The sequence below is a fragment of the Pestalotiopsis fici genome (assembly GCF_000516985.1).
Source record: "Pestalotiopsis fici W106-1 unplaced genomic scaffold PFICI_Scf_4, whole genome shotgun sequence".
Taxonomy (NCBI): Eukaryota; Fungi; Ascomycota; class Sordariomycetes; order Amphisphaeriales; family Sporocadaceae; genus Pestalotiopsis; species Pestalotiopsis fici.
Window position 1 is genome coordinate 2667667 of NW_006917094.1, and position 22517 is coordinate 2690183.

Consider the following 22517-nt stretch of genomic DNA (forward strand, 5'->3'; position numbering starts at 1 on the left):
GAAAGAGGACCATTATTACGTGCATGGAAAGTTACCGACTCTTGTGGCGTGGAAAGTTCGACAGTCCACAATGTCTTTGATGCTATAGGCCGTTGATAGGCAACTGGCATGCACACAACGGGTCAAGGTGAGAGAGGCCCATTCATGCGTTTTCGGTCGTGGTCCAAACAAATACAAGATGGATTCGGTCGTTCTTAGTGGTCTACCAAAGACATGTGCAAGTAAGACAGATAAAACTCGGCCTTGCATCCGTCCCATCCTCGCATCCATAAACAAAAACACAATACACACACACAAAACACATACTTTGGCCGCTTGTTCTAATCACTTGACCGAGTCGACCGTAAAGTAGACCGGCTAGGGAGCAAGATTTCCTAGACTAGTAGATAAGAATGTCATTACAGCCAGCCTTTGGCCAAAGACAAAAAAAAAAAGATGTATAAGACGGCAATGACTGCTGCTACCGCTATTGCTACCATGAATTCACTTAGCTGAAGGATTATTATGTCGGATACCACCTATGTATCGCGCACATATATCCTGAAAGCAAGGCATCATTGCTCCTCCATTGAAACCATCAGGGCCTTTATTGCAGTTATTTCGCTCCCCATGCAGAGCTAGTCTACTATTGTGCATCCGCATCGCGCTACATTAGCATTCACAATCTAGGAACCCGCATTTTTACCAATTCGCAACGCGTTCCCGTCAGCAGAGAAAATTGACACTACTACAATCTCACTCCAACCAAACTTCCAATTCACACGGTGTGAGAGCCCGCTCGCTCGGCCTTGGTATCAATTCATTCCCAAGCTGTTCTTGTGCTTGCTCGACTCTTTACGAAGAGTGCCGCACTGCAAATTACCATCTCCATCACGAGCAAAGAAGGGGTCAGTGAAGAAATATACCTGGTCTCGAAAGGCAACCCCTTCGGATCCATCTACCAAGGCGATTACCGCACGAAAAAAAAAAAAGACGATTAAATTCATCTCAGACGATACCAATATACACAGTAGACACTATATACTTTTTCTTTGGACAGATCCCTGCGTCGAGTCGTTGTTCGAAAACCCGCGCGCCGAGGAAAGGAAAAGCACCATTGCACTGACTAGGAAGTGCACTTGAGCAGGAGGTTGAGGTACATTTTACGCACTCTGCCTAATTGAGAATTGACGCGACCGACCGACAGTGCCCATTGTGTGGAGGTCAACAGTGCAGCGCGGCGGTCTCCACATACACTCTGCCTGGCACCGCACCGCTCGCTCACTCACCCCAAAACCTAGCCAGACCAGACCAAACTGGCTTCATACGTTCATGTTGGGCGGAAGTCCCCCAGCCAAGCACTGTCCTCTCCCCCCCCCTGGTACATGGTAGGCCGTCAACCTACCACAGGCGCCCATCTCGTCGTGCCTTGCCAGGTCCATCCCAGGCCCTTGTCTGGCGTCGTGCTTGGGTGGTGCTGCTTCTCCTGGGTCTGCTAAACTTACTAGGTGGCCCGGCTGTCTTAAAGTGCCAGTAACCAATCTCTTCCAATCCTTTTTCATCTCTTCTATCCTCCTCCAACCTGAAGGCGTCTCTCCTCCCCTTTCCCTCCTCCCATTCTCCTCATCCCGATCCATTCATTTCCTACCTCTCCCGACGTCTCTGACGAGTCCTGCTTTGCTTCAACAGCAGGAGGGAAAGGAAAGAGAGATTTATTCTGGGCATCCTCCCCCTTATTCTCTAGGCACAGCATAAGGGCCCGAGATAAATGCAGAGCTGAAGCAAAAGTCAAGCAAAGGAAAGAAAAAAGTAGCAGTCGGCCCCATCAGCCTTCTTCTACTTTATTCAATTGCTCGTAGTTTCTCCCCACTACGGCAATACTCCTTCTTCAGTCAACCCTTCACCCCCCTTTTTTTGTCCTTGGTGATTAGAGCTGGAATTCCTTTCTAAGGAATCTTTCAATTACCACCGACCTTCAACCCCCTTCCGATCCACCCCTCGCCCCGTCTTGCCCATTCCTCGGCAATCGACCTCTCAGCTCAACCACCCCTTCGCCAACCCGCGACAGGAAAGAAGAAAAGAGTCAGCTTACGAACAATTGTCACCTCGACGGCAATTGCTTCCAATCGTTCCTTTTCGTGCCAACGATTCTAGGAATTTGACTTTCGCCCATCGTAATCAAGTGGATCTCCCCCCAAGGAAATACCGGCTTTAGACCCGTCAACGCAGGTCTGAAACTGGTTCCGAGGACAGCAAACGACCTACATGAACTAAGTCACTTGTCAAAGACTTGGTTACCCGTCTCAAGCGGGCAAGTGTCGAGGTATGTTTGTTGCCCATGTATTCTGTGCCTGCTCCAATGTCGGTGCAAATTGTCCAAAAGAGAGAACAAGCGGGAATAGCCAATTTCAAGTCTAATGCCGAGTTCGCAATGTTGCAGTTCGATACCGAGTAGCCTCAGATCCCTCTGTGCTTCCCGGTCTACATCTCGTCACCTGACGCTTCACGTCGAACGACCATCCGCTCGCCCCGTGGGACTCGTTAACTCGTTGTTTCCCACTCCCCAAGTTACAGGAAATCGCCTAATTTCCTGTCAGTCAACCGTGGCGGTAAGGGATAACCCTCTTTTGCTCTCCTTGATAGAAACGATCCCGAACCCCGCGACGTCACCCCCCCTTTGGTTGTGCTCAGTCTTACCGGGAGCCGTGCATACTGTACTCGGTTCTCGTGTCTGGAACTTGATCGGCCCTCTGCGCTATTGTCCACACATAGAATCTATTGTGCTGCATGGATCAGTTGCAAATGCCGTTGAGCCTGATTGGCCCTGCGCCCCTTTTGACAGACGCGAGTGACGACTTGTGGGGCTCTAATCTAGATCTACCTGATATTCTTCAACGTGTGGATGATCCCGAAGCTGATGTTCTTACCTTGTGCAGCGCCCTCTAGTAGACGTCCCTCTTTTTTTTCTTAACGGCCGTTCTCCCCCGCCGGTATTTCACCTTTTTTGAGATCTCTAGTCGTTCTCGCCATTTGCGCTTCGGCCCCAGTCATTCCTTCTGATCGCGACCACGTACCGGTACGGTTCAGCACACTCATTAATTCCTAATACGCATTGGCAGCACTGCAGCCTCGGATTTCACTCTTTTGACCACCTGCATGCAACCATCTAATAATTAAATCCACCAAAACACATTCATTTTTACACTCGGAAGATTCCTGGAGAACCTGATCCGCCACTCTTTCCGCACGAACAGTCGATCAAACGAACCCAGTTCAAAATGGCTTACGCAAACCCCGACTTCTTTGTCGAGTCCGACGAGCCTCAGTACTCCCGCGTCCCCTCCAAGGAGCACCTCAAGATGTTGGCACGCAACCGCCAAGCAATGATTGGCGAGGAGCTGTCACGTCTTGCTAGTGAGGAGTACCTCGAGGATATCATGCAGCATCTCAGCTACATGGAGGTTGGTCTCCATTAATATTTGATACCTCCCACTGCTCAATCAAGCTGACACATGACAGGACGAGACACTGCCCGACGTTAACCTGATCGATATGCAGCGCGAGATTCAGTGGTTCATGAGACCATTCCTCATTGATTTCCTGATTGAGGCCCACGCCGCCTTCTCGCTTCAGCCTGAGACCCTGTTCCTGTCTATCAACCTGCTGGACCGCTACTGCTCCAAGCGTGTTGTCTACAAGCAGCACTATCAACTCGTCGGATGTGCCGCTCTGCTGATTGCTGCCAAGTACGGCGACAAGAAGGACCGTGTACCCCAGATCAACGAACTGAACAACATGTGCTGTGGACTGTACGACTCGGGCATGTTTACTCAAATGGAAATGCACGTTCTCAACACTTTGGAATGGATCATTGGTCACCCCACCGTCGATTTCTTCAGCCAATTGATTGTTGCCGAGGAGGGAGACGACCGTGAGGTAGAGCACATGGCCGCCTACATCTGCGAGATTGCCTTGTACCACCGCGACTTTGTCTCGACTAAGCCTTCAATCATGGCTAGGGCTTCCCTGACCTTGGCTCGAGCTATCCTGTCGCGACCCGAAGTCAACGACGGAGAATGGGACCCCACCTCGTCCAGCACCCTGCGCACCCTTCTGCAGCACCTCCACCAGCCTTCGGCAACCCTGACTAGGAAGTACTCGGCACTGAACATGTCCAGAGTCGCTGTCACCCTGACAGAGTTCCTGGCCCACCAAGCTGCCATTTCACGCCGTGCAGAGCCACCGACTCCCCCGAGCGAGCAGGTCTTGGCTGCCAAGCCCGGCAACATTTACAGCACACCTCAGAAGGGACACAGCGCCGCCGTTGGTGTGGCTGAAGGCTACATGACACCGCCCATTACCCCGGATGGTATCAACTTTGGTGTCACCGACCCCATGAACAAATACGTTCCTCCCAGGTGCCCTGTTACCCCGACACCTCCGGCCTCTCAGGCATCGGTCTACGCCCCTCAACATGTACAACAATACTCGGCATACTCTCAAGATGAGTACAGTGGTCATATGATGACCCACTAGTCCTGCTCATACCAGAACATGTCGTCATAAAGAAGCTTTTACGACGACTAAAAAAATACCACGATCATTGGGCCCTGGCCCATTGACCCATTTTGAAAGACCTCGTATTTGAGAGGCCCATCCGCATGGACTCGTGTATCATTGGAAGACAAAAAGAAGATTGTTGCATACATTGACGGAATTAGGATCTCCATGGCATAGCGACTTGTATTTTTTCTCATTGATTTTTATTTTCCTTTTTACAGTCATTCATACCCATCAAGCGCCTGTTGCGCCCAAAAACAAAATCAACTTCTCCGACCCCCACCAAAAAAAAAATTTCGATTCGGATTCCCGCGTAGGCGATTCTTTCTTCGGCATCATACCCTTGCTCGGTCTTTTTTTCCAGGGTTCCTTCGAGAACAAAAAAGGATTACACAGATTGCACAAACAACATAGACGAAAACATTGCGAAGAAGGCGGTCACATTGGGACAGAAAAATGCATTGTCTTGCACCCATCTGACTGGGATTCAAAATGTGGAGGAGTACGAAATGTCAATTTGTCGACCCACCTACCTGCTTGAGAGGACAAGGAACAATGGAGGAGGATGCTTGGGAAAGCACATCATCGATGGATACCGGAGACATTTTCGCTTCTGGAGGAGTTCACGCATAAACCGAGAACTGTTTAGCTCCTGTGGTGAACGAGGATTGACTTTTATGTCAAGTCCAGCACGTCAACACCTTTACGACAAAACGTACAAAATACTCAACAACCAATACGCACTTCCAAGAGTGGAGAGCATAATTTTGTGGAGGACATTTGCTGCGGACCTCGAGATATATACAAGAGGAAAACCGACGGAAGGAGAGATGACACCTTTGCTGGCTATGATCGTCATCCTTGAAATCGCCAGAGAAGCGCTGCGTAGAGCGATTGTCAAAAAAGAAGGCTTACTCTGCCACGCCGCATCCCGTAAATAGGCAAGAAAAGAGTAAAAAAAAAATATTGCCCCCATTTCGACGTGTTCACTATGCATTCATTTTGTGATGACCATGAATTCATGCTACTTGCTCCCCTGAATACGCCTGACTCTTTGATGATTCAGGCTTCTCCTCATTGCCGTGATGCGCTGAACAGTCTACACTACTGACCGTGCACTTGAGCATGAAGTTATAATTTCCCATGGTGGGTTCCACTTGGTTGTGGAGCCGCGCGAGCATGAGATCTGTTTTTAAGTGTGATCTTCAGGAGATCCTCAGCGACTCGGTCAGCATTCATTCGAGTCACTCGCCCAGTCTTGGACTCAAGGACGGACCATGGTTCTATTGTCGACTTATCTGACACTAGTCCTTTATTCTACATGCCTCCCCGTTGAAACCTACACCTGCCTGTCCCTGCGATATAACAAGCTTCCCCGCCGTCAAAGGCATCCATCTATGAACCGCTTGTCTAGGGCGCCATAGGGATGAAGTTGAAACTCACGTTCAAGAATAAGAATCCGTCAAAAAAAGGGGAGGGAGAAAAGTCTAGGTGGCAAGCACGAAGGCCTATTCTGTCCAAAATGTCTGTTTTACATTTACCTTCTGCATCTAGCCGCACACCCGCCCTTGGGGAGGGAGAGACTTTCCTAGACTTTTCCTGGTAAGCGAGGGCTCCTGTAGGAGACAAGGCATTCCCGAGTTGTTGCAACTGAATTGTCAGCGCCCAACGAAGTCCCATGAGAACGGAATTCCTTCCATGCTTATCATTACGGGTTTATTTGTGACTTTCTAGAGTCCATCAGTCGCAGCCTACCTAGGTTAGGGTGCCGGTTCTGCCCCCCTAGCACGGCGCGCCGAGGAAAGCCGAAAGGTTAGGTAGGCTTGTAGGGTAGCGCTCGTATGATCAGGGCAGCTATTGATTCTGAGGAGTTGCCTAAACCCTGAAAGGAACGATGCTCGGGCTGTAGATAACGGAGGCCACCGTTGTTTCTTTCTTGAATCCGTGTAAAAAAAAAAAAAAAAAAAAAAAAAAAGAACATTCGAAGCTTGTGTATACTTTGCTCTTGGCGAGCATTATGCCCAATATGTAGATCTTCTTTTGATTTTATCCTCATCGCGGCCTTTGGACGAGGATGGGCTGTCGGTATTCACTCCTTACTACGTGACTTCATCTGTCAAACCATGGCGTGTTTGGGCAACAATGCCTAAATCTGTCCTTGTTGTCGTTCTCGGAACCATCCTGATGACCCGTTGGTGCTGTAATATCGATGAGGAGCCTGCCTTCCTGGATAGATACCTAAAATCCGCCTTCGGCATGATTTTTCAAGCACCAGAGTTCATGACCCGGATGGAATGCAGGCGCGGCAGCGTCAGAGAGACTCAAGTGCCATTTGAACTCTTTCTCTCTTGGGTGTATACTGGCATGTTTACATGCCTCGAACACTTACTACCTACGTATATGGCTACGTAATCGCTTCATTGCAGGTACAAACTGTGGATTTGAGAGTCAATTCTCTCGGTATGGCCATGGTAAACATTGTACTGGCAATGGATGTGGTTTCGGAGCACAACTTGTAGCTCATAAGAGTCGTTTGAACCTCGGCTTTCATTATTTGACATAGTTTTGCTTGCTTGATATCCATGGATCGTCATCTTGTCTCTTGAAAGCGTGGTGACCAAAGTGTAGAGATATTGAACATTGGTGAACTATATAAGACACGCATGCAATGTGCTAGTAATGCCAAAAAGTTCAGCCTTAGCTTGATGCAGGATGTCTCAGTATCTCTACTTGAAAGAAGTGGTGCATTATTCCTATTCCTCGGAGGAATCTCATGATTCTATTCCCATCTTTCAAACCTATTCGATGCTCACGTAACACAGCGTGACTTCCAATAGACATCCTGCTCGGGATCTGGCAAATTATCACACCGATCTTCATAGACTAGCAATTGCCAGGGCCTGATATTCTAGTATTAGATCAAGGATAGAAGTCTCACAGGGAGAGTAATTCTATATTCATATCTGAACCGCTCCGACTTGAAGCATTCATAATCATGACACAAACCATGCTCGGCCGCTGTCTTGGTAGAAACAGTTGTCCCCGATTCACCAGGCGACGATTAACAACTACAACTCAGCAGCCCCGACAAGCACAGGATATGAGATTGTTTGGAACCCCATCATCCGGAGTCAACAGACTTCCGCAAGTTCTCCGTACTTGTGGGCACTGCTTCGGGAGGTATATCATGTTGCACATTTGGCCCCAGTCCAGTACCTTCAGCGACCTTTCTCCGCCTCTCTTCACCTGCGTCAACGACCTTTCTAAGCAGAGACATTCGCTTATCGAACTCGTCGACCAGGGCATTGTAGTCTTCTGTTTCCGTGACCCTCTGCCCACTGCCACTGGCACTGCCAGAGGACCCCAGCCGGCTCTTCTCATCGGAAAGCCTCAGCTCGCTGTCCGATGCTAGGGAGCCCCCATCAATCCCTTCTATCCGGAGCATGAGCCGGTCGGGTTTCTTTTGCGTCGGACTTGCGGTAGGGTCACTATTGCCTCCGCCATCCGACGACGGCGGTGAGATTTTGGTGACCTGAGCATCAAGGACGGCCCAGGATGGCGAGAGGCTGGATGCCCACGACACGTTGAGCGTGCCATCACTCGCCGATGTCAAATCTAATAGTATGGCCCGATGGTCCGGTGCAGGGCCCGAGGCCGACTCGCCCAGGTTCGCGTGGTCTTGCTGGGCTAGGGCCTGCATGAGCTCATCTGGGTCGTCGTCGCTAAAGATATATTTCACGCGGGGGTGGTGTGTGGTCCTGGTCGATGTGTTGTTCACAAGGGTGTAAATGGGTTGGAAAGGGGTAGACGCTGTCTGCTGGGTACCTGAGTTGTCGATCGCGGCCGTGGCTTCGACTTCGTCGGCCCCGATGGGCTGCTCAACTTGTTGGGGATCTGCCATTATCAGTTGTGAGTGTAGTAGTAGTTGTTGTTGTTGTTGGGGGCGGCGGCGTGGCAGATTGCAAGCGACGACAACGGCGGCGTCGAACACGACGAGACAACGAACGAATGTATCGAGGAGAGGCTGTGGGCGGGTGGAAAGGCAGCTAGAAGACTTCGTACGGTTGGACTCGGATTGCGCATCGTGATGTCAACGCTTGAGAGAAGATGGAAGTCATACGGAGCAGAAGGCTTGCTTGCGGATTTTTTTTTTTTTGGGTATATCTTTGCAGTCTCAACAGATGCCGCCTTAGGGCGACTTCAGCATAAGGCAGCGAGCAAGCGCAACTCATTCGTTGGCAGGCTGCAGCTGGAGCTTGGAGCTTGGGAGCTTTGCTGCAAGTCCGAGGCATACAGGAGGGTTGAAAGAGGTGACAGCTTCCGTGATCGTTCGCCCGGCCCCAACTCAGCCCAGCCCAGCCCAGTACGTCGTAGGTGCCCTGGGTAGTTCCTGTTCGGGAGCTTCTATCTAATCGGCACGTGGGGAAGCCGGGGAGGGGCGCTGATGTTTCAATGTTGGGGCGCTGTGGGGTATAGAGTAGATTTCGTGTTAATTGTTACTTTTTTGTCCTATGATGAAAATCAATTGTTCAAAGCTCGAGTGATACATGCCTCAATATTCCCGGACATCAATGCAATAGGATGTTCCTCATAGTCAATCCCCATAAAATTCATGAAACATTCATCTTGTTGGAGCTCAACATTGATATTGACATTTCTAATTCTGTTTTGCATACGCATACGCTCGGGGGGACTTTTCAATAACGCCTCCAATTTGTATGGAGGTATGTATGTATCAAAAGTCGTTCGTTCATTGTGTGATATTACCGGCTACCATCTGGTTTCAATTGAGGCCCCAAGTGGTTGGGCCTAATTCTGCACATTGTACGACCTCTCAAATGTGGCTGATGAGTTGCTCAGGTGTATTGCCGGTAAACCTGCTGCTATGGAAATTTGAGGCTCCTTCGGTCTTTCCCTCAATCGTTATCGTGCTTCATTTCGGCATGTGTCGTACACAACGTCCGATGTTACTTGATCCTCTTCAAGTCGGCGACGCCAGAGTTGCTTGTGGTGTTTTCGTGCAAATAGAACATCTAGTTCATAGACCATTTCTTTCCTTATGTGCGTGCTTACTCCTCAACAACCCGCTGCTCTTCTTCCTGCTGTTGTAAACCACCCTCTCCCCACTCAAATTCTGAATTTCTTTAGTACCAAAGACTACTACTAGCATGTCTGAATGGTCTTGACTTACTCTGTCGACACATGGGGCATTGGCCCTTGGAAGAATCTTGCTTGATCCATTCCATGATGCAGTGCTTGAAGGTGTCAGCAAGTCTCAATCTACCATATTTTATGCTCCAGGCTGGCACTGACCATGTGAAAGTTATGACCACATTTTCCGGATACTGCAGACGTCGCATTAGCATGAACTGCTGTTTGGCTCATAATCAGGCCATGGAACTGAGAGATGACTCACATAGACTACAGTCATCCCCGGGGTATTTGCACGTCGGGCAGGTACCGTCAAAGTGGACCTGGCAGATACCACAAACATCGTCTTCTGGGAGATCCCACCGCCATGTCGCAACGGCATTCCACTTCTTGATCTTGACCTTCATGGTGTCTCGAGCCCTCCAGCAATTTCCATGCACCTGATTGATCCGAGATGTGCGTGCATGGGTTTGCACAGATTCGTCAAACAGGAGGCTTTGTTGCGTAAATGTATACCTGGAGCCAGATATAAAGTTGGCCAAGAGGCGTCAGTAGATTGAATGAGTGCATCAAAACGCGATGAGATTCGCATACAGTCAATAAAACTAGACCCTGGTTTAACTAATGCGCTAGCACTAAAGCCGCATCCCGGCCAACGGCTTCCCTGTGCAGCAGCAGCAGCAAGCAGCAGCAGTAGCACGTACGTAGTGGGCAATCACTTTACCTACCTGGGTACCTGCCAGCCACTCGGAGCTCCACCCCGTTATCAACACAACCTTTCACTTGGATTGAGAAAGGTATCCGCTTATCGGCAGCCTCTGCTTTGACGTTTTTTTGACTTCTCGTGAGCCCGACCAACCACCACAACTTTCGAGTACATCATCATCTCTTTGTGTCTGGAGCATAGGAAAGTCAAAGACCACCAAGTTCTTGCCGCTGATACGCGCGCCTTTCCTTCTTTCCCCAAATTCGCACCCCGCATCCGAGAACGATACAAGTCCACCTTCCCCGAAAGCTCTCTTCTCCAAGCTCTGAGCACCGATAGCATCACCGTGAGCTCGAGTCTTTTCGCGAACGCAGACCACGAAACCGCGTAATCGCCCCGAAAATACCAGTATTACTGAGAGTTGCGGGCCTGCAGCTATCGCTCTGGCTATACTTAAGACGTCATTCGCCCGAAAGTTGCGTTTGCCTATACCATTCGCCGAGCTCCGGAGCTCGACTCCTCACATCGTACATTAGTCGGATCCACCAACTGCTACTTCAGGATCACTTCCCGATTATATCCAGACAGCAATGGCGACCGCCACGCTCTTCCGCTCGTCGAGGGCAGCTTTCCCTCGACAGAGCTTCAGAGTCAGATCCTGCCAGTTCCAAATCAACGCCATGGAGTCGCGCCGCAATCTTTCGTCGTACCTGGTTACGCCAAAAGAGCTCGCCGAAGCTCTGAAGAAGAGCCCGCCCTCGCCTATCAACTCCGAACCTCGAGTCATTCCCCTCTGCGCATCGTGGTTCCTACCCAACGACGAGCGCAAGGGCATCGACACATTTCGCCAGCAGCGCATCCCTAAGGCTCGATTCTTCGATGTGGACAAGGTCAAGGATAAGCACAGCCCGTATCCGCACATGCTCCCAAGCGCCAAAGAGTTTGCGGCAGCAATGAGCGAATTGGGCATCAGAAAAGAGGACACAGTCGTTGTATATGATTCGAAAGAGGCTGGTATCTTTAGTGCGCCGCGTGTGGGCTGGACGCTCAAGGTTTTTGGCCACCCCAAGGTTCACATATTGAACAACTTCAGGCTGTGGGTGGAGGAAGGCTACCCAACAGAATCGGGCGAGCTCTACAGCGTTGAATGTAGCATGTATCCCATTCCCAAGCTGAACCCAGACGATCAAGTGGCCAGCTTTGAGGAGGTTAAGGAAGTCGCCAAGGATTACAACAAGGAGGGCAGCGAAGGCGTACAGATTCTGGATGCCAGAGGTGCCGCTCGTTTCACAGGCGCAGCACCCGAACCCAGAGAAGGACTGTCCTCTGGTCACATGCCCGGTGCCATCAACATCCCATTTGATGCCGTCCTGGATCCCAAGACAAAGGCTTTCCTGCCCAAAGAAGAGTTGAAGAAGTTGTTTCAGGAGAAGGGCGTGGATCCTGAGAAGCCCATCATCACGAGTTGCGGAACCGGCGTGACTGCAGTCGTGATTGAGACTGCTTTGGAGGAGGCAGGCTACGGCTCTACGGATCAACGCAGAGTATACGATGGCAGCTGGACGTAAGTTGTACCAAAGATCTGCGCACTCGTGTTGAAGCTAACATGTTATACACAGTGAGTGGGCACAGCGTGTCAAGCCGTCCGACAACCTCATCATCAAGGATGTGGAATAAGGTAGCCGTGGTGGAGCAACCAGCAAAAAGCAGCACACGAAGAAACTAGGCGATGCCATGATGTGATACCCTCCTTTCTGGAATCTTTATAAATTCTTCGCGATGCAGCAGCATGTTTTTATTTCCCCCGGAAGGTGATGAGCGCGAATGATATTGATCAATTCAGTTTATGCTTTTCCAGAAGACACACTTCTCTCTACAAGAGCGATATTTGTTCGTTAGGCACGGGTGGGATGACTGGACTGTACATAGTTGACCCATAATAACGTTTTTATGAAAAGAGACCGAAGTGCCACGATTACCGTTGGAGTGAGTGATAGTGCCGAGTACTCTGTACACGAGAACCTACCTAGTGCCTAGGTGCAGTGTGCAACGTGAGTCTACGAAGAAATTATTGAACTGAGGTATGATTTGAATTGCAGAAACAGGAAATGAAACAAAAACGCAGAGTTTAAGGAGTATAAGGGCTATGCATAGGATAGATCAAGGTTGAGTACATAGACTGCGACCATGGTGCATTTTATAATATGGTCAAGCCAATCATAAGCTGCATATCCCTTGTCCAGAGAACTTTGGGAAGATCGAGCAAGAAAATGGTGCACGGGCCTCCGGTCCCAGAAAAAACCACAGATGCCCCACCAAGCGCGATTCGTCCGGCTTTAGGGCTTCTGAGTTGCCAGTCTGCACACACCACTACGCCGGCTGTCAATTTTTTTGAATTCCCGCCCGAAAAAGTTCGTGTGAGAGGACCCCCCCATTTCGAACCACAACACCCAACTCGACCCGACTTTTACTAACCGCCACAGCCAATTCCTCTCTCGAAGGGTCGAACCGATTTCCGACAGGCAATTCCTCGAAACCGGAATCAACATCAAACAAAATGGCTGACCGTGGTGGTGCACGAGGTGGTGGCTTCGGCTCCCGAGGCGACCGTGGTGGTGACCGACGTGGACGCGGCCGTGGCCGTGGCAGACGCGGAGGCAAGGACAGCGGCGAGAAGGAGTGGCAGCCCGTCACCAAGCTCGGCCGTCTCGTAAAGGCTGGCAAGATCAAGAGCATGGAGGAGATCTACCTGCACTCTCTGCCCATCAAGGAGTACCAGATTGTCGACTTCTTCCTGCCCAAGCTCAAGGATGAGGTCATGAAGGTACGTTGGATACGACAGTCAGCCTGCAGGATTGGCAGATTTCAATCGCCAAGTTGAATATCATGCGCAAAGAGGAGGGACAAGACTGGGAGAATCAGAGAGCAGACGAGGACATGGAATTGGGCGCGCGCAAATCAAAAAAGAAACCATTGAATATCCGAGGCTAACCCACATTTCCCTACTACAGATCAAGCCCGTCCAGAAGCAGACCCGTGCTGGTCAGCGCACCCGATTCAAGGCCATTGTCATCATTGGTGACTCCGACGGCCACGTCGGTCTCGGTATCAAGACCTCCAAGGAAGTCGCTACTGCTATCCGTGCCGCCATCATCATCGCCAAGCTGAGCGTCATCCCCGTCCGTCGTGGTTACTGGGGTACCAACCTTGGTCTTCCCCACTCCCTGCCCGTCAAGGAGAGCGGAAAGTGCGGTTCCGTCACCGTCAGAGTACGTTTACCATGAATCTCAATACATGATGGAAATCAAGACCTAACAACCTGCTTCCTCTAGCTTATCCCTGCCCCCCGTGGTACCCAGATTGTCGCTTCGCCCGCCGTCAAGCGTCTCCTCCAGCTTGCCGGTATTGAGGATGCCTACACCTCCTCTTCCGGTTCCACCAAGACCCTCGAGAACACCCTGAAGGCCACCTTCGTCGCCATCTCGAACACCTACGGTTTCCTGACCCCCGAGCTGTGGAAGGAGACCAAGCTGATCAGATCCCCTCTCGAGGAGTTTGCCGACACTCTGCGCGAGGGCAAGAAGTACTAAGAGACTTGAACATTGTTTTCGGGCTTTTTAGGCGTCTTCTTGTTGTCTTTTGATCATAATGCATGCATGATGGATGGATGACTGCTAGGGTGAGCCAAGGTCATCTGATGGGTTTTCGGACATGAGGCTAGCAAAAATAAACCATTGAGAGAAAGTCCATTATGCGCAATTTCTGTCTGGTTCAACGTGGTGACTGTGTGACTGATGATGAGGCTTTTTCAACTGGGCTCCCTCTATTGAGTTTGTACATCAAGAACAAATGACTGGTGCTGAATATTTAGTGCCAACCGACCCTTCGAGTAGCAACAACGAGCTGGTACAAGGAAATTCGACCACAACTCGAGCGCAGCTGACAACCAGTGCAACGACAGAACGTGACCTCAGCAAGCAGTCGAGGTTCCAATGTTTGCTTGAAGTCCAAAGGAGCCACAGTTGGCCGAGAGACTTCACGGCTGCTTCCTGAATTGTCTGCCTGGGTGATGACTTATCAAGCAACAGTCATACAATCCTTGTATTTACTCTGAGCTTGGAACGCAGGAATGATGGAGACCATGGCAAGTGCGAGTGGTCTGGTCAATTCACGTTCAATGCTCAGCAGTTCCGAGGACCTCTTGTTTCTCCCCATCAGCTTCATCACTCTCTTTTGGCTGCTTGTCACATTTCGACTACACTGCTCCTTTTGGTGTTTTGGACTCTCATTTTGGCCAAACTTTTTGACTGTCTTGGAGATTCTGGTATCTCTCTCTGCCTTGGAGATAATTTCTTTTTCCCAACGATTTTTAACTGCTTTGACTTCCCACGCATTGCACTGGTTGTGTTACGCTGCCGCCCTCTATTCCAATTTGATCGTTGACACGATGCCTACCTTTGCAGCGCTGTCCACAGGATGGAAGAGACTACTCGCCATAGTAGCCTTTTGTGTCTTTTGTGTCATGCTTCCAATCGCTTTTACTCGGCCATATCTCGTCACAGAAGCTATGACACCTGAACTTCAGCAACACAGCATTACTCCCGATCACTTGGGCACTGAAGGGCACCATAACAACTCGGTAGGAATTCTCGAGCTGCGAGGAGAAATGGCCACCAATTCGCCTACTCTGACTCTCAAGCACAGAGATCTTCTCAACGATTATCTTCCTGATGAACTTCAAAAGCGTGGTCTCCTTGGTCCCGGTGGAATCATGCCGGGCAAGGTTCTACCCAGCATTCTCTCTGCTCTTAATCCCAATGTCGTGGGTGCTCTCACTTCCCTCGCTGCGGCCCCTCTGTCAACTTTGATCCCTGACGTTCCCGACATCCCCAATATCCTGCCCACCGTTGCGGTAGACGGCGGAGCTGGCTTACCACTCGTCCCCGATCTTGGTGGGATAGCCTTGAATCCCTCTGAGCTCGCCACCGTTGCCGATGACGCCAGTGACTGGATGGCGGCTGGGATCTCAGGGCTCCTGAGCGGAGCCACAAAGCTGCTGCCGGGCAACCTGCCACTAGCTACTGTTGTCAGCGAAGTGGTGGCTCATGCCACTGCAGCGGCCGACCAGGTTTTGAATCAAGTCCAAAATGCCGCAGCACAAGTTGCTGACCTTGCAGCGAAAGTTGAGACCGATGTGCTTAGCCCGGATGGTGCTCTGGTTGGTGCCGGATCACTTTTGGACAATCTTGAATCAACGATCGACAACATCGTCAATGGTGTGGTGGCCGATGTGGCCGACGTTGTGCCCAATGACTTGTTAGACGAAGTGAAGTCCCTCGTCACCGGTGGCCTCAACTCAATCCTCGACGCCACCAATGGACCAGTTGCGGCTGTGGCATCAATCATTGACATGAATCTCTGCGAAGCTGTCAAATTAGTCGAGGGTCTCCTCGTCACCGTCACTGGCGTATGTGGCGATATGGCTTCTGTGACATCCTTCAGTCCCACATATACTGAGACTCCTGCTGCGGCAGTAAACGGAGCATCACCTCTTAATCCGACTGTGACTGGTGGTGGTGGTGGCGGCGGCGGCATTGTATCCGCATCAGCAGCGCAATCCGCCACAATGCCTTTGTCGACCCACGCAGGCACTCTCACTATTTGGCCATCTGCCACAGGCGCTCAGGGAAGTGTCCCTGGAGGAGTCAATCCTACACAACCAGGACCTCCTGGCGGTGCCACTCAGCCTAACCCAACATCAAAACCGAACGGGGCGGGAAGCAATCCGTCGGCTCCAGCTGGCGGTAATGGGATTTCGCAATCTGCTCCTGGCTCAGGATCTGGCTTTGGGGGAACTGGTCAGCCGGGCCCAAACGGTGCAAGTAGCAATGGTGGCAATCAACCTTCTGCTGGATCTGGCTCCGGATCTGGGTCAAGTAATCCAGGAAATGGACAACCAGGTTCTAATGGTGGTAATGGAATCTCTCAAACTACCTTGGCGGGTTCAAATATGGGAACACCGAAGGTGACACCGACCGCCACGGGACAGCCGATTCCTCTCTCCCCTGAAGGTACTGGCCCCAACGGATCTTGGACAGGTGGCGGCAATATGCCCTCCCCAACTGGTCAACCAATTGGCTCTCCTGGGACCGTTCTGTCGATAGCGCCTGGTAGTAAGTTACATGTTTGATTCCGTGTCGACATAGTCTGACCAGTCATGCTATAGGTGGTGGCGGACTATCTGGCGTCACGGTCTCTGTTACAATAACGTCTACTCTGACTATTGCCAATGGTGCTGGGCAAACGCAAACTGTTTATGTGTATGTGCTAGAGACACTTGGTGAATCCCTCGCAGATGAGTCATGGGCTGCTGCTAACATCGATTCCAGCTCCGGATACACAACGACACTTACTGCCACTACTTCTGTATATATTCCATGCCCTGCTCAACCGCCCTGCCCTACAACGCCTCCCACTGGATCATCACCCAGCGGCCAAGCAGGCACAGGTCCTTGTCCGGGCAGAGGGTATACATGCGATGATTGCATTGACGGCTGGTTCTGCCCGCCTGCTCAGACTCCAGCACAATCAGGACCAAATGGGTGCTTTGGCTGGCCTTGTGCCCATTGCAGCAGCGGATGGTTCTGCATTGCCCAGCAAGATGTAGGAACTTGTACCAAGCCCACAGCTAGTGGGCCGTTGCCAAATCCAGGCGGCCCTATCTCACCGGCACCTCTCGGACCAGCCTCGTTCACAGTGATTCCGCCCTTACCTGTTGGTCAACCGCCTTTCAACACCGTCCCTCCCCAACCTGCAGGTGCACTACCTACCATCAAAGACCCAGCCAATGGATGGAGCTACTCGGGCTGTTGGGCAGACCAACCCCTCTTTGCTGTCCTCGATTTCACTCCCGAGACTAGCTTTGGAGCCGTAGAGAATGAAAAGTGCGTACGGCACTGCATCAGCAACGGTTACACTATTGCTGCAACATCGTTTGGCAACAAATGTTTTTGTGGACAGTATCTCAATGGAACAAGAAAGCTGGATGATTCTGCCTGCATGAGCCCTTGTATTGGCGATAGCTCCCAGGCCTGCGGTGGTGACTGGTCCCTACTTACCTACACACCTAATGGGATTCCACGTGGGTGGGCCCCGGTTGGTGAGCAGCCAGATCCGAGTCCAAGGCCTGTACCTACCATTGTAGAGCTGGTGTTTGGCGGCGTTGAGCAAAGCGTTACCACCGCTGACTTTGTCGTTGGCCCAACTTCGGGCATGGACATGGCATCCATCATTGACTCGTATGGAGAACGGTATGCCCAGTCCCAAGCGAGTCTCCCAGATGGTGTTGGTCCCGCCACGCAATGTTCCAGCACTCCTGGTGGTCCGACTGGCGCGAGCTTGACAGCCCCAGGGAGCGGCAATGGTCCAACGTCCCAAAGTGTCGATACGAGCCCTACTCAACCCGGTGATGGCTCGAATACCTCTTCATCACCAAGAGGTGGAGGTGGTGTAGCCCCAGGGCAACAAACTCCCACATCGCCTGGAAGTATATCGGCACCCAACGTCCCGGGACAGCAAACCCCTACTTCACCAGGAGGAGGTGTGACGACTCCTACAATAACAGGAGGCCAAAATCCCAGCATACCGATTAGCGGAAGTCCCAGTCCGACTGTTCCTGGTGGTGGCAACCCAAACACCACACCAGGAGGCATAGGCCCGTCAAGTTCAGGTTACAGCGGAAGTTCTACCAATACAAACCCGGGAGGAGGAACCAATCCAAGCACACCAGCCAGTGGAAATCCCAGCCCGTCAGCATCCTCACCAAATGGGGCCGGCGGTGTTGCTCCAGGTCAACAATCCCCCACATTTCCAGGCGGTATGGGTCCTAGCTCAATACCGACCGCTAGTAGCACGCCTGGTATGACTCCGGGAGGAGGTAATCCTCCAAATACATCACCGATCTCTCCGAACAATGGCGGAGGGATCGCACCGGGACAACAGACGGGACAACAGACACCGACTTCTCCCGGAGGTATTGGTCCAAGCCCAAATTCACCAGGCGGCAGCATTCCGAACACCCCTCCCACAAACAGTCCCGGAGGTAATGGCCCTGGTGGTCAAGGGCTAAGCACACCTCCGGGAAACAATGGAGGTACTCCGACAACACCTGGTGGCGGAGGCGGGAATTTACCTACTTGTACACCGGGCTCTTCAGGCATCAACTGTATTCCTCCTCTCCCACCAGGAGTTGGTCTTCCCCCAACACCCGCAGCTGGCTCGTCTTTCCCTCCAACAGGAGGGCCGTTGGGGCCAACTCCTACTCAGCCGGGCGCCAGAAGTCAAGGTACAATCTCACTTCCAGGAGTTGCTACTCCTACCAACCCTAACACCTCATCAACACAATCAAACCCTAGAGGCGCTAGCATGACTGCTCCTGGGAGGCAATCGCCTTCCACCTCGAGTACGATACCGGCATCTTCAGGCACCGATAATGGTTCAGGGTCAGTGACACCAGGCGGCGGGAATCTGACAACTGGCCCTGGAGGGAGTGTTCCTGGAGGACCTTCATCTCCTATGCCAACAGGTAATCCTACTGGCCCGGGAGGAAATGTGCCTGGCATTACACCGACGCCTACGACTGGACTGAACGGTGGTATCACACCTGGTCAGAGCCAAACGCCAACGAATCCAATCAATGGTGGTGGACCCAGCAGTTACAGCTGGCCACCCGGTATGGTTCCTTATGGCGACCATCCACCTTTTACGACGCTCGCCCACATGTTGAGCTGGAAAGCACCGGATGGATCCGCTGGCGCAGCTACGCTCAAAGCCAGGGAAGTCTCTGGTGAAGAAGAGGCCAATGGTGTAAAAATCGATATGACCAGCGAGCAGTCGGCAACTCTGGGTAAAGGCATCCACAAGAAACGGATCAGATGGCGTGATTCACTGTGAAGGAGTAGTACACCACACAAGATGAGACTCGGGGGCATTCCGACTTATTCTCATTCGACCACAATAATCAATAGGTCATATCTAGATTGCTTTTTGGGGACGGGTCAGTAGAGTCCACTTACAAGATAATTTGCATTTGGTGTTTCTGGGGGAATATTTATCGGCTTCGAAATACTTATCTTATGATAGCTCTGCAGTATCCAATTTATTCATGTGCCACCAATATGAAAAGAAGCCTGTTCATTTTCGCTCGCAAGGAATAACTCGTCTTTGACTATCTTTGCGAGATGGCATCGAGAGACATCATTCCACAAAGGTTCCAATTTCAATTTGCGCTCATTCAAGCACGATTGAGTAGATAAAGTAAAGGACTATACTATGTCCAAGCCTCACCGTTGCGAGTGGAACAGCCTAGAGAGACAATGTGGATCTGCCAATGTTGAGGCTCTTGAGCGGCCAAGAACTTGCAAAGAAGCAAAATCGGGACAGCCGGCCGGGGGGGCGCAATGCGACGTGGGCTCTTTTTTTTTTTCTCGGTTGCGATCATCCCCTATATCTATCTATATTACCAAAGGTGGACTTGAACATTTCCAAAGATTTGGCCAGGATTTGCACTTCGGCCGAAACAGCCGTCGACGGTGGCCAGAACTTTATCACAGTGTCGGGACTCGACTGGGGGGTTCGTGTTCTCAGCTAAGCTGGTTGTTCAGGGGTCAGGGTCTGACGTTTTGGCCCCTTTCATTTCAGGGCTCCACCATATCGACGACCAACTGGTGGAAAGTCATGGTCTTGTTCTATGGGCTAACCTCATATTATCAACTCAGCCTACCATCGTCCAGAGGGGAAAGAAATTCATATCGTTGTGTCGATATGCTAAAGATCCAAGGTGTAAATTGATACAGCGCAAGACTTACCAGTATGCAGACAGTCTATTATCATCTGTCGTCGATCATGGTGGCTGCTGCATGCATATGTACCTAGGTAGGCGCTTCTCCGCATTATCGTCGGTCTTGGCCGGCACAATCACAAATTTCCGGAATTGGAAACGAAAAGATCCAACAAACGTTTCTAATTGGCGCAAAATTTGAAGGAGAAAAAATGCATGCCTCGGCAAGCGAGTCCCCAGGGGCCTTGACCACCAAGACCGGGGCATTACAAGGGCATGTCATCTGACTGCCCCTGCTGTAGTGCGTGTACTCCATACGGTAGCTGGATATTCTACGAGTCTATACCGTATTGCTGGAAAGTCTGGATCACTTTGGACATGGGCGTCAACGCTGACAGCAGAAAATTTCGAGAACCCCAACTAGCTGCGGAGCCTCACGTCTCGAATAGATCGCGCGCTTGGCTCAAGACGGGACGAACTCCCGCACAATGGAGACCCTTGCCGTCGTCTCCGCTTACTTCGGCATGTTGCGAGAATGCTGACGGCTCGCTTGGACGATCAGTGACAGCTCTTTTTTGGCATAAACTTAAGCTTGACCCATCGTGGTCTGTCAAGCAAGACCCGCCCCGGCGATGAGACTCATGGGTAAGGAGAGGGAAAAAGTGGCAAGTACATAGTAGAGCAGCATGGGTTCGTATCCTTGCGCTCTGGAACATGCGAGGTCCTGGTGGTATTATGAGCTCTTGGCAAACTCGACATACCAAAGGGGGGATTCCAAGTCAAGTATCGTGAGGTCGAGCGCGAAAATATGATCGAGGAAATGGGATATAAACCGTCCGTCGATCCCCCATCCTGTAGGAAGATCTTGGAAACAGTATCCTGCCATCCCACGCCTTGATCGGCCTGTCTTTCCTTCTACTTGACTATACTTTCATTCAAACAAAGCACATTCTTTTCGTTTCGTCCTTCTTTTTGAAATACCCGCAAAAAAGCACACCAATAATCCTCATCAACTACTCTGAAGATTATAATTTATCATTACATCAACATTACAATCATGAGATTCGCGGGTTCGTTTGCTGCTGCAGCAGCGCTGCTATCCAGCACCGTCTCGGCCGTGTCCGTCTCTGGTGCCGCCGAGGGTTTCGCCAAGGGTGTTACTGGTGGTGGCTCTGCAACTGCCGTCTACCCTTCCACTACGGCCGAGCTGGTCTCTTACCTCGGTGACGACACGGCCCGTGTCATTGTCCTGACCAAGACCTTTGACTTTACCGGCACCGAGGGCACTACGACCTCGACTGGATGTGCTCCCTGGGGAACTGCTTCCACCTGCCAGCTTGCCATTAACCAGGACGACTGGTGTGACAACTACCAGTCCAGCGCCCCCAAGGCCACCGTCTCCTACGACAATGCCGGTCTTTTGGGCATCACGGTCAAGTCGAACAAGAGTTTGATCGGCAGCGGCAGCACTGGTATTATCAAGGGCAAGGGACTGAGAATTGTCTCGGGCGCTTCCAACATTATCATCCAGAACATCCACATTACCGACCTCAACCCTCACTACGTCTGGGGTGGTGATGCCATTACTCTGGATGGCACTGACATGGTCTGGATCGACCACGTCAAGGTAAGAACTACACCCAACTCGAAAAGGGCGACTTGAAAACGTTTATACTAACATGTTTCCCCTCTCATTCTAGACCTCCCTCATCGGCCGTCAGCACATTGTCCTTGGCAACTCGGCCTCCAACCGCGTGACCATTTCCAACAGCGAGATTGACGGTAGCTCCACCTGGTCGGCCACTTGCGATGCCAACCACTACTGGGCTCTGTACTTTACTGGCTCGGGCGACATGGTCACCTTCAAGAACAACTACATCCACCACACCTCCGGCCGTGGCCCCAAGGTCGCCGGCAACACCCTGCTGCACGCCGTCAACAACTACTGGTACTCGTCCTCCGACCACGCCTTTGAGGTCGACTCGGGCGCCATGATCTTGGCCGAGGGCAACGTGTTCCAGAACATCCCCACGCCCGTCCTGACCGACATTGAGGGCCAGCTCTTTACCGCCCCCGACACCACCACCAACGCCGTCTGCTCCACCTACCTCGGCCGCGCCTGTGTCGCCAACGCCTTTGGCAGCTCGGGCACCTTTTCCTCGTCTGACACGGCCTTCCTGTCCAACTTCAAGGGCAAGAACATTGCTAGCGCTAGCACCGCTTCGGCCGCCAAGTCCGTCGCCAGCAGCGCTGGTTTCGGAAAGCTCTAAATATACAAGGGCC

The 22517-nt window shown here is 51.4% G+C and overlaps 7 protein-coding genes across 7 annotated transcripts; 5 read left to right on the top strand and 2 right to left on the bottom strand.

The window, feature by feature from the left end:
* Positions 1–3257: 3257 nt before the first annotated feature.
* On the top strand, positions 3258–4515 carry PFICI_06821 (uncharacterized protein; the record flags this gene model as incomplete). Its single annotated transcript, XM_007835402.1, has 2 exons — positions 3258–3440; positions 3499–4515. The coding sequence occupies 2 exons, from the start codon at positions 3258–3260 to the stop codon at positions 4513–4515; spliced, it is 1200 nt and encodes a 399-aa protein (XP_007833593.1).
* Positions 4516–7660: 3145 nt separating this feature from the next.
* Positions 7661–8440, bottom strand: PFICI_06822 (uncharacterized protein; the record flags this gene model as incomplete). The annotated part of the gene is made up of 1 exon (XM_007835403.1): positions 7661–8440. The coding sequence occupies one exon, from the start codon at positions 8438–8440 to the stop codon at positions 7661–7663; it is 780 nt and encodes a 259-aa protein (XP_007833594.1).
* Positions 8441–9608: 1168 nt separating this feature from the next.
* Positions 9609–10097, bottom strand: PFICI_06823 (uncharacterized protein; the record flags this gene model as incomplete). The annotated part of the gene is made up of 4 exons (XM_007835404.1): positions 9609–9673; positions 9731–9794; positions 9853–9884; positions 9956–10097. The coding sequence occupies 4 exons, from the start codon at positions 10095–10097 to the stop codon at positions 9609–9611; spliced, it is 303 nt and encodes a 100-aa protein (XP_007833595.1).
* An 889-nt stretch (positions 10098–10986) lies between these two features.
* PFICI_06824 (uncharacterized protein) lies at positions 10987–12073 on the top strand (the record flags this gene model as incomplete). The annotated part of the gene is made up of 2 exons (XM_007835405.1): positions 10987–11960; positions 12016–12073. 2 exons carry the CDS (start codon positions 10987–10989, stop codon positions 12071–12073), a joined length of 1032 nt encoding a protein of 343 aa, XP_007833596.1.
* Positions 12074–12953: 880 nt separating this feature from the next.
* On the top strand, positions 12954–13986 carry PFICI_06825 (40S ribosomal protein S2; the record flags this gene model as incomplete). Its single annotated transcript, XM_007835406.1, has 3 exons — positions 12954–13220; positions 13408–13665; positions 13729–13986. The coding sequence occupies 3 exons, from the start codon at positions 12954–12956 to the stop codon at positions 13984–13986; spliced, it is 783 nt and encodes a 260-aa protein (XP_007833597.1).
* An 857-nt stretch (positions 13987–14843) lies between these two features.
* Positions 14844–19348, top strand: PFICI_06826 (uncharacterized protein; the record flags this gene model as incomplete). Its single annotated transcript, XM_007835407.1, has 2 exons — positions 14844–16569; positions 16623–19348. The coding sequence occupies 2 exons, from the start codon at positions 14844–14846 to the stop codon at positions 19346–19348; spliced, it is 4452 nt and encodes a 1483-aa protein (XP_007833598.1).
* A 1943-nt stretch (positions 19349–21291) lies between these two features.
* On the top strand, positions 21292–22504 carry PFICI_06827 (pectin lyase A; the record flags this gene model as incomplete). Its single annotated transcript, XM_007835408.1, has 2 exons — positions 21292–21861; positions 21935–22504. The coding sequence occupies 2 exons, from the start codon at positions 21292–21294 to the stop codon at positions 22502–22504; spliced, it is 1140 nt and encodes a 379-aa protein (XP_007833599.1).
* Between the last annotated feature and the right edge of the window lie 13 nt (positions 22505–22517).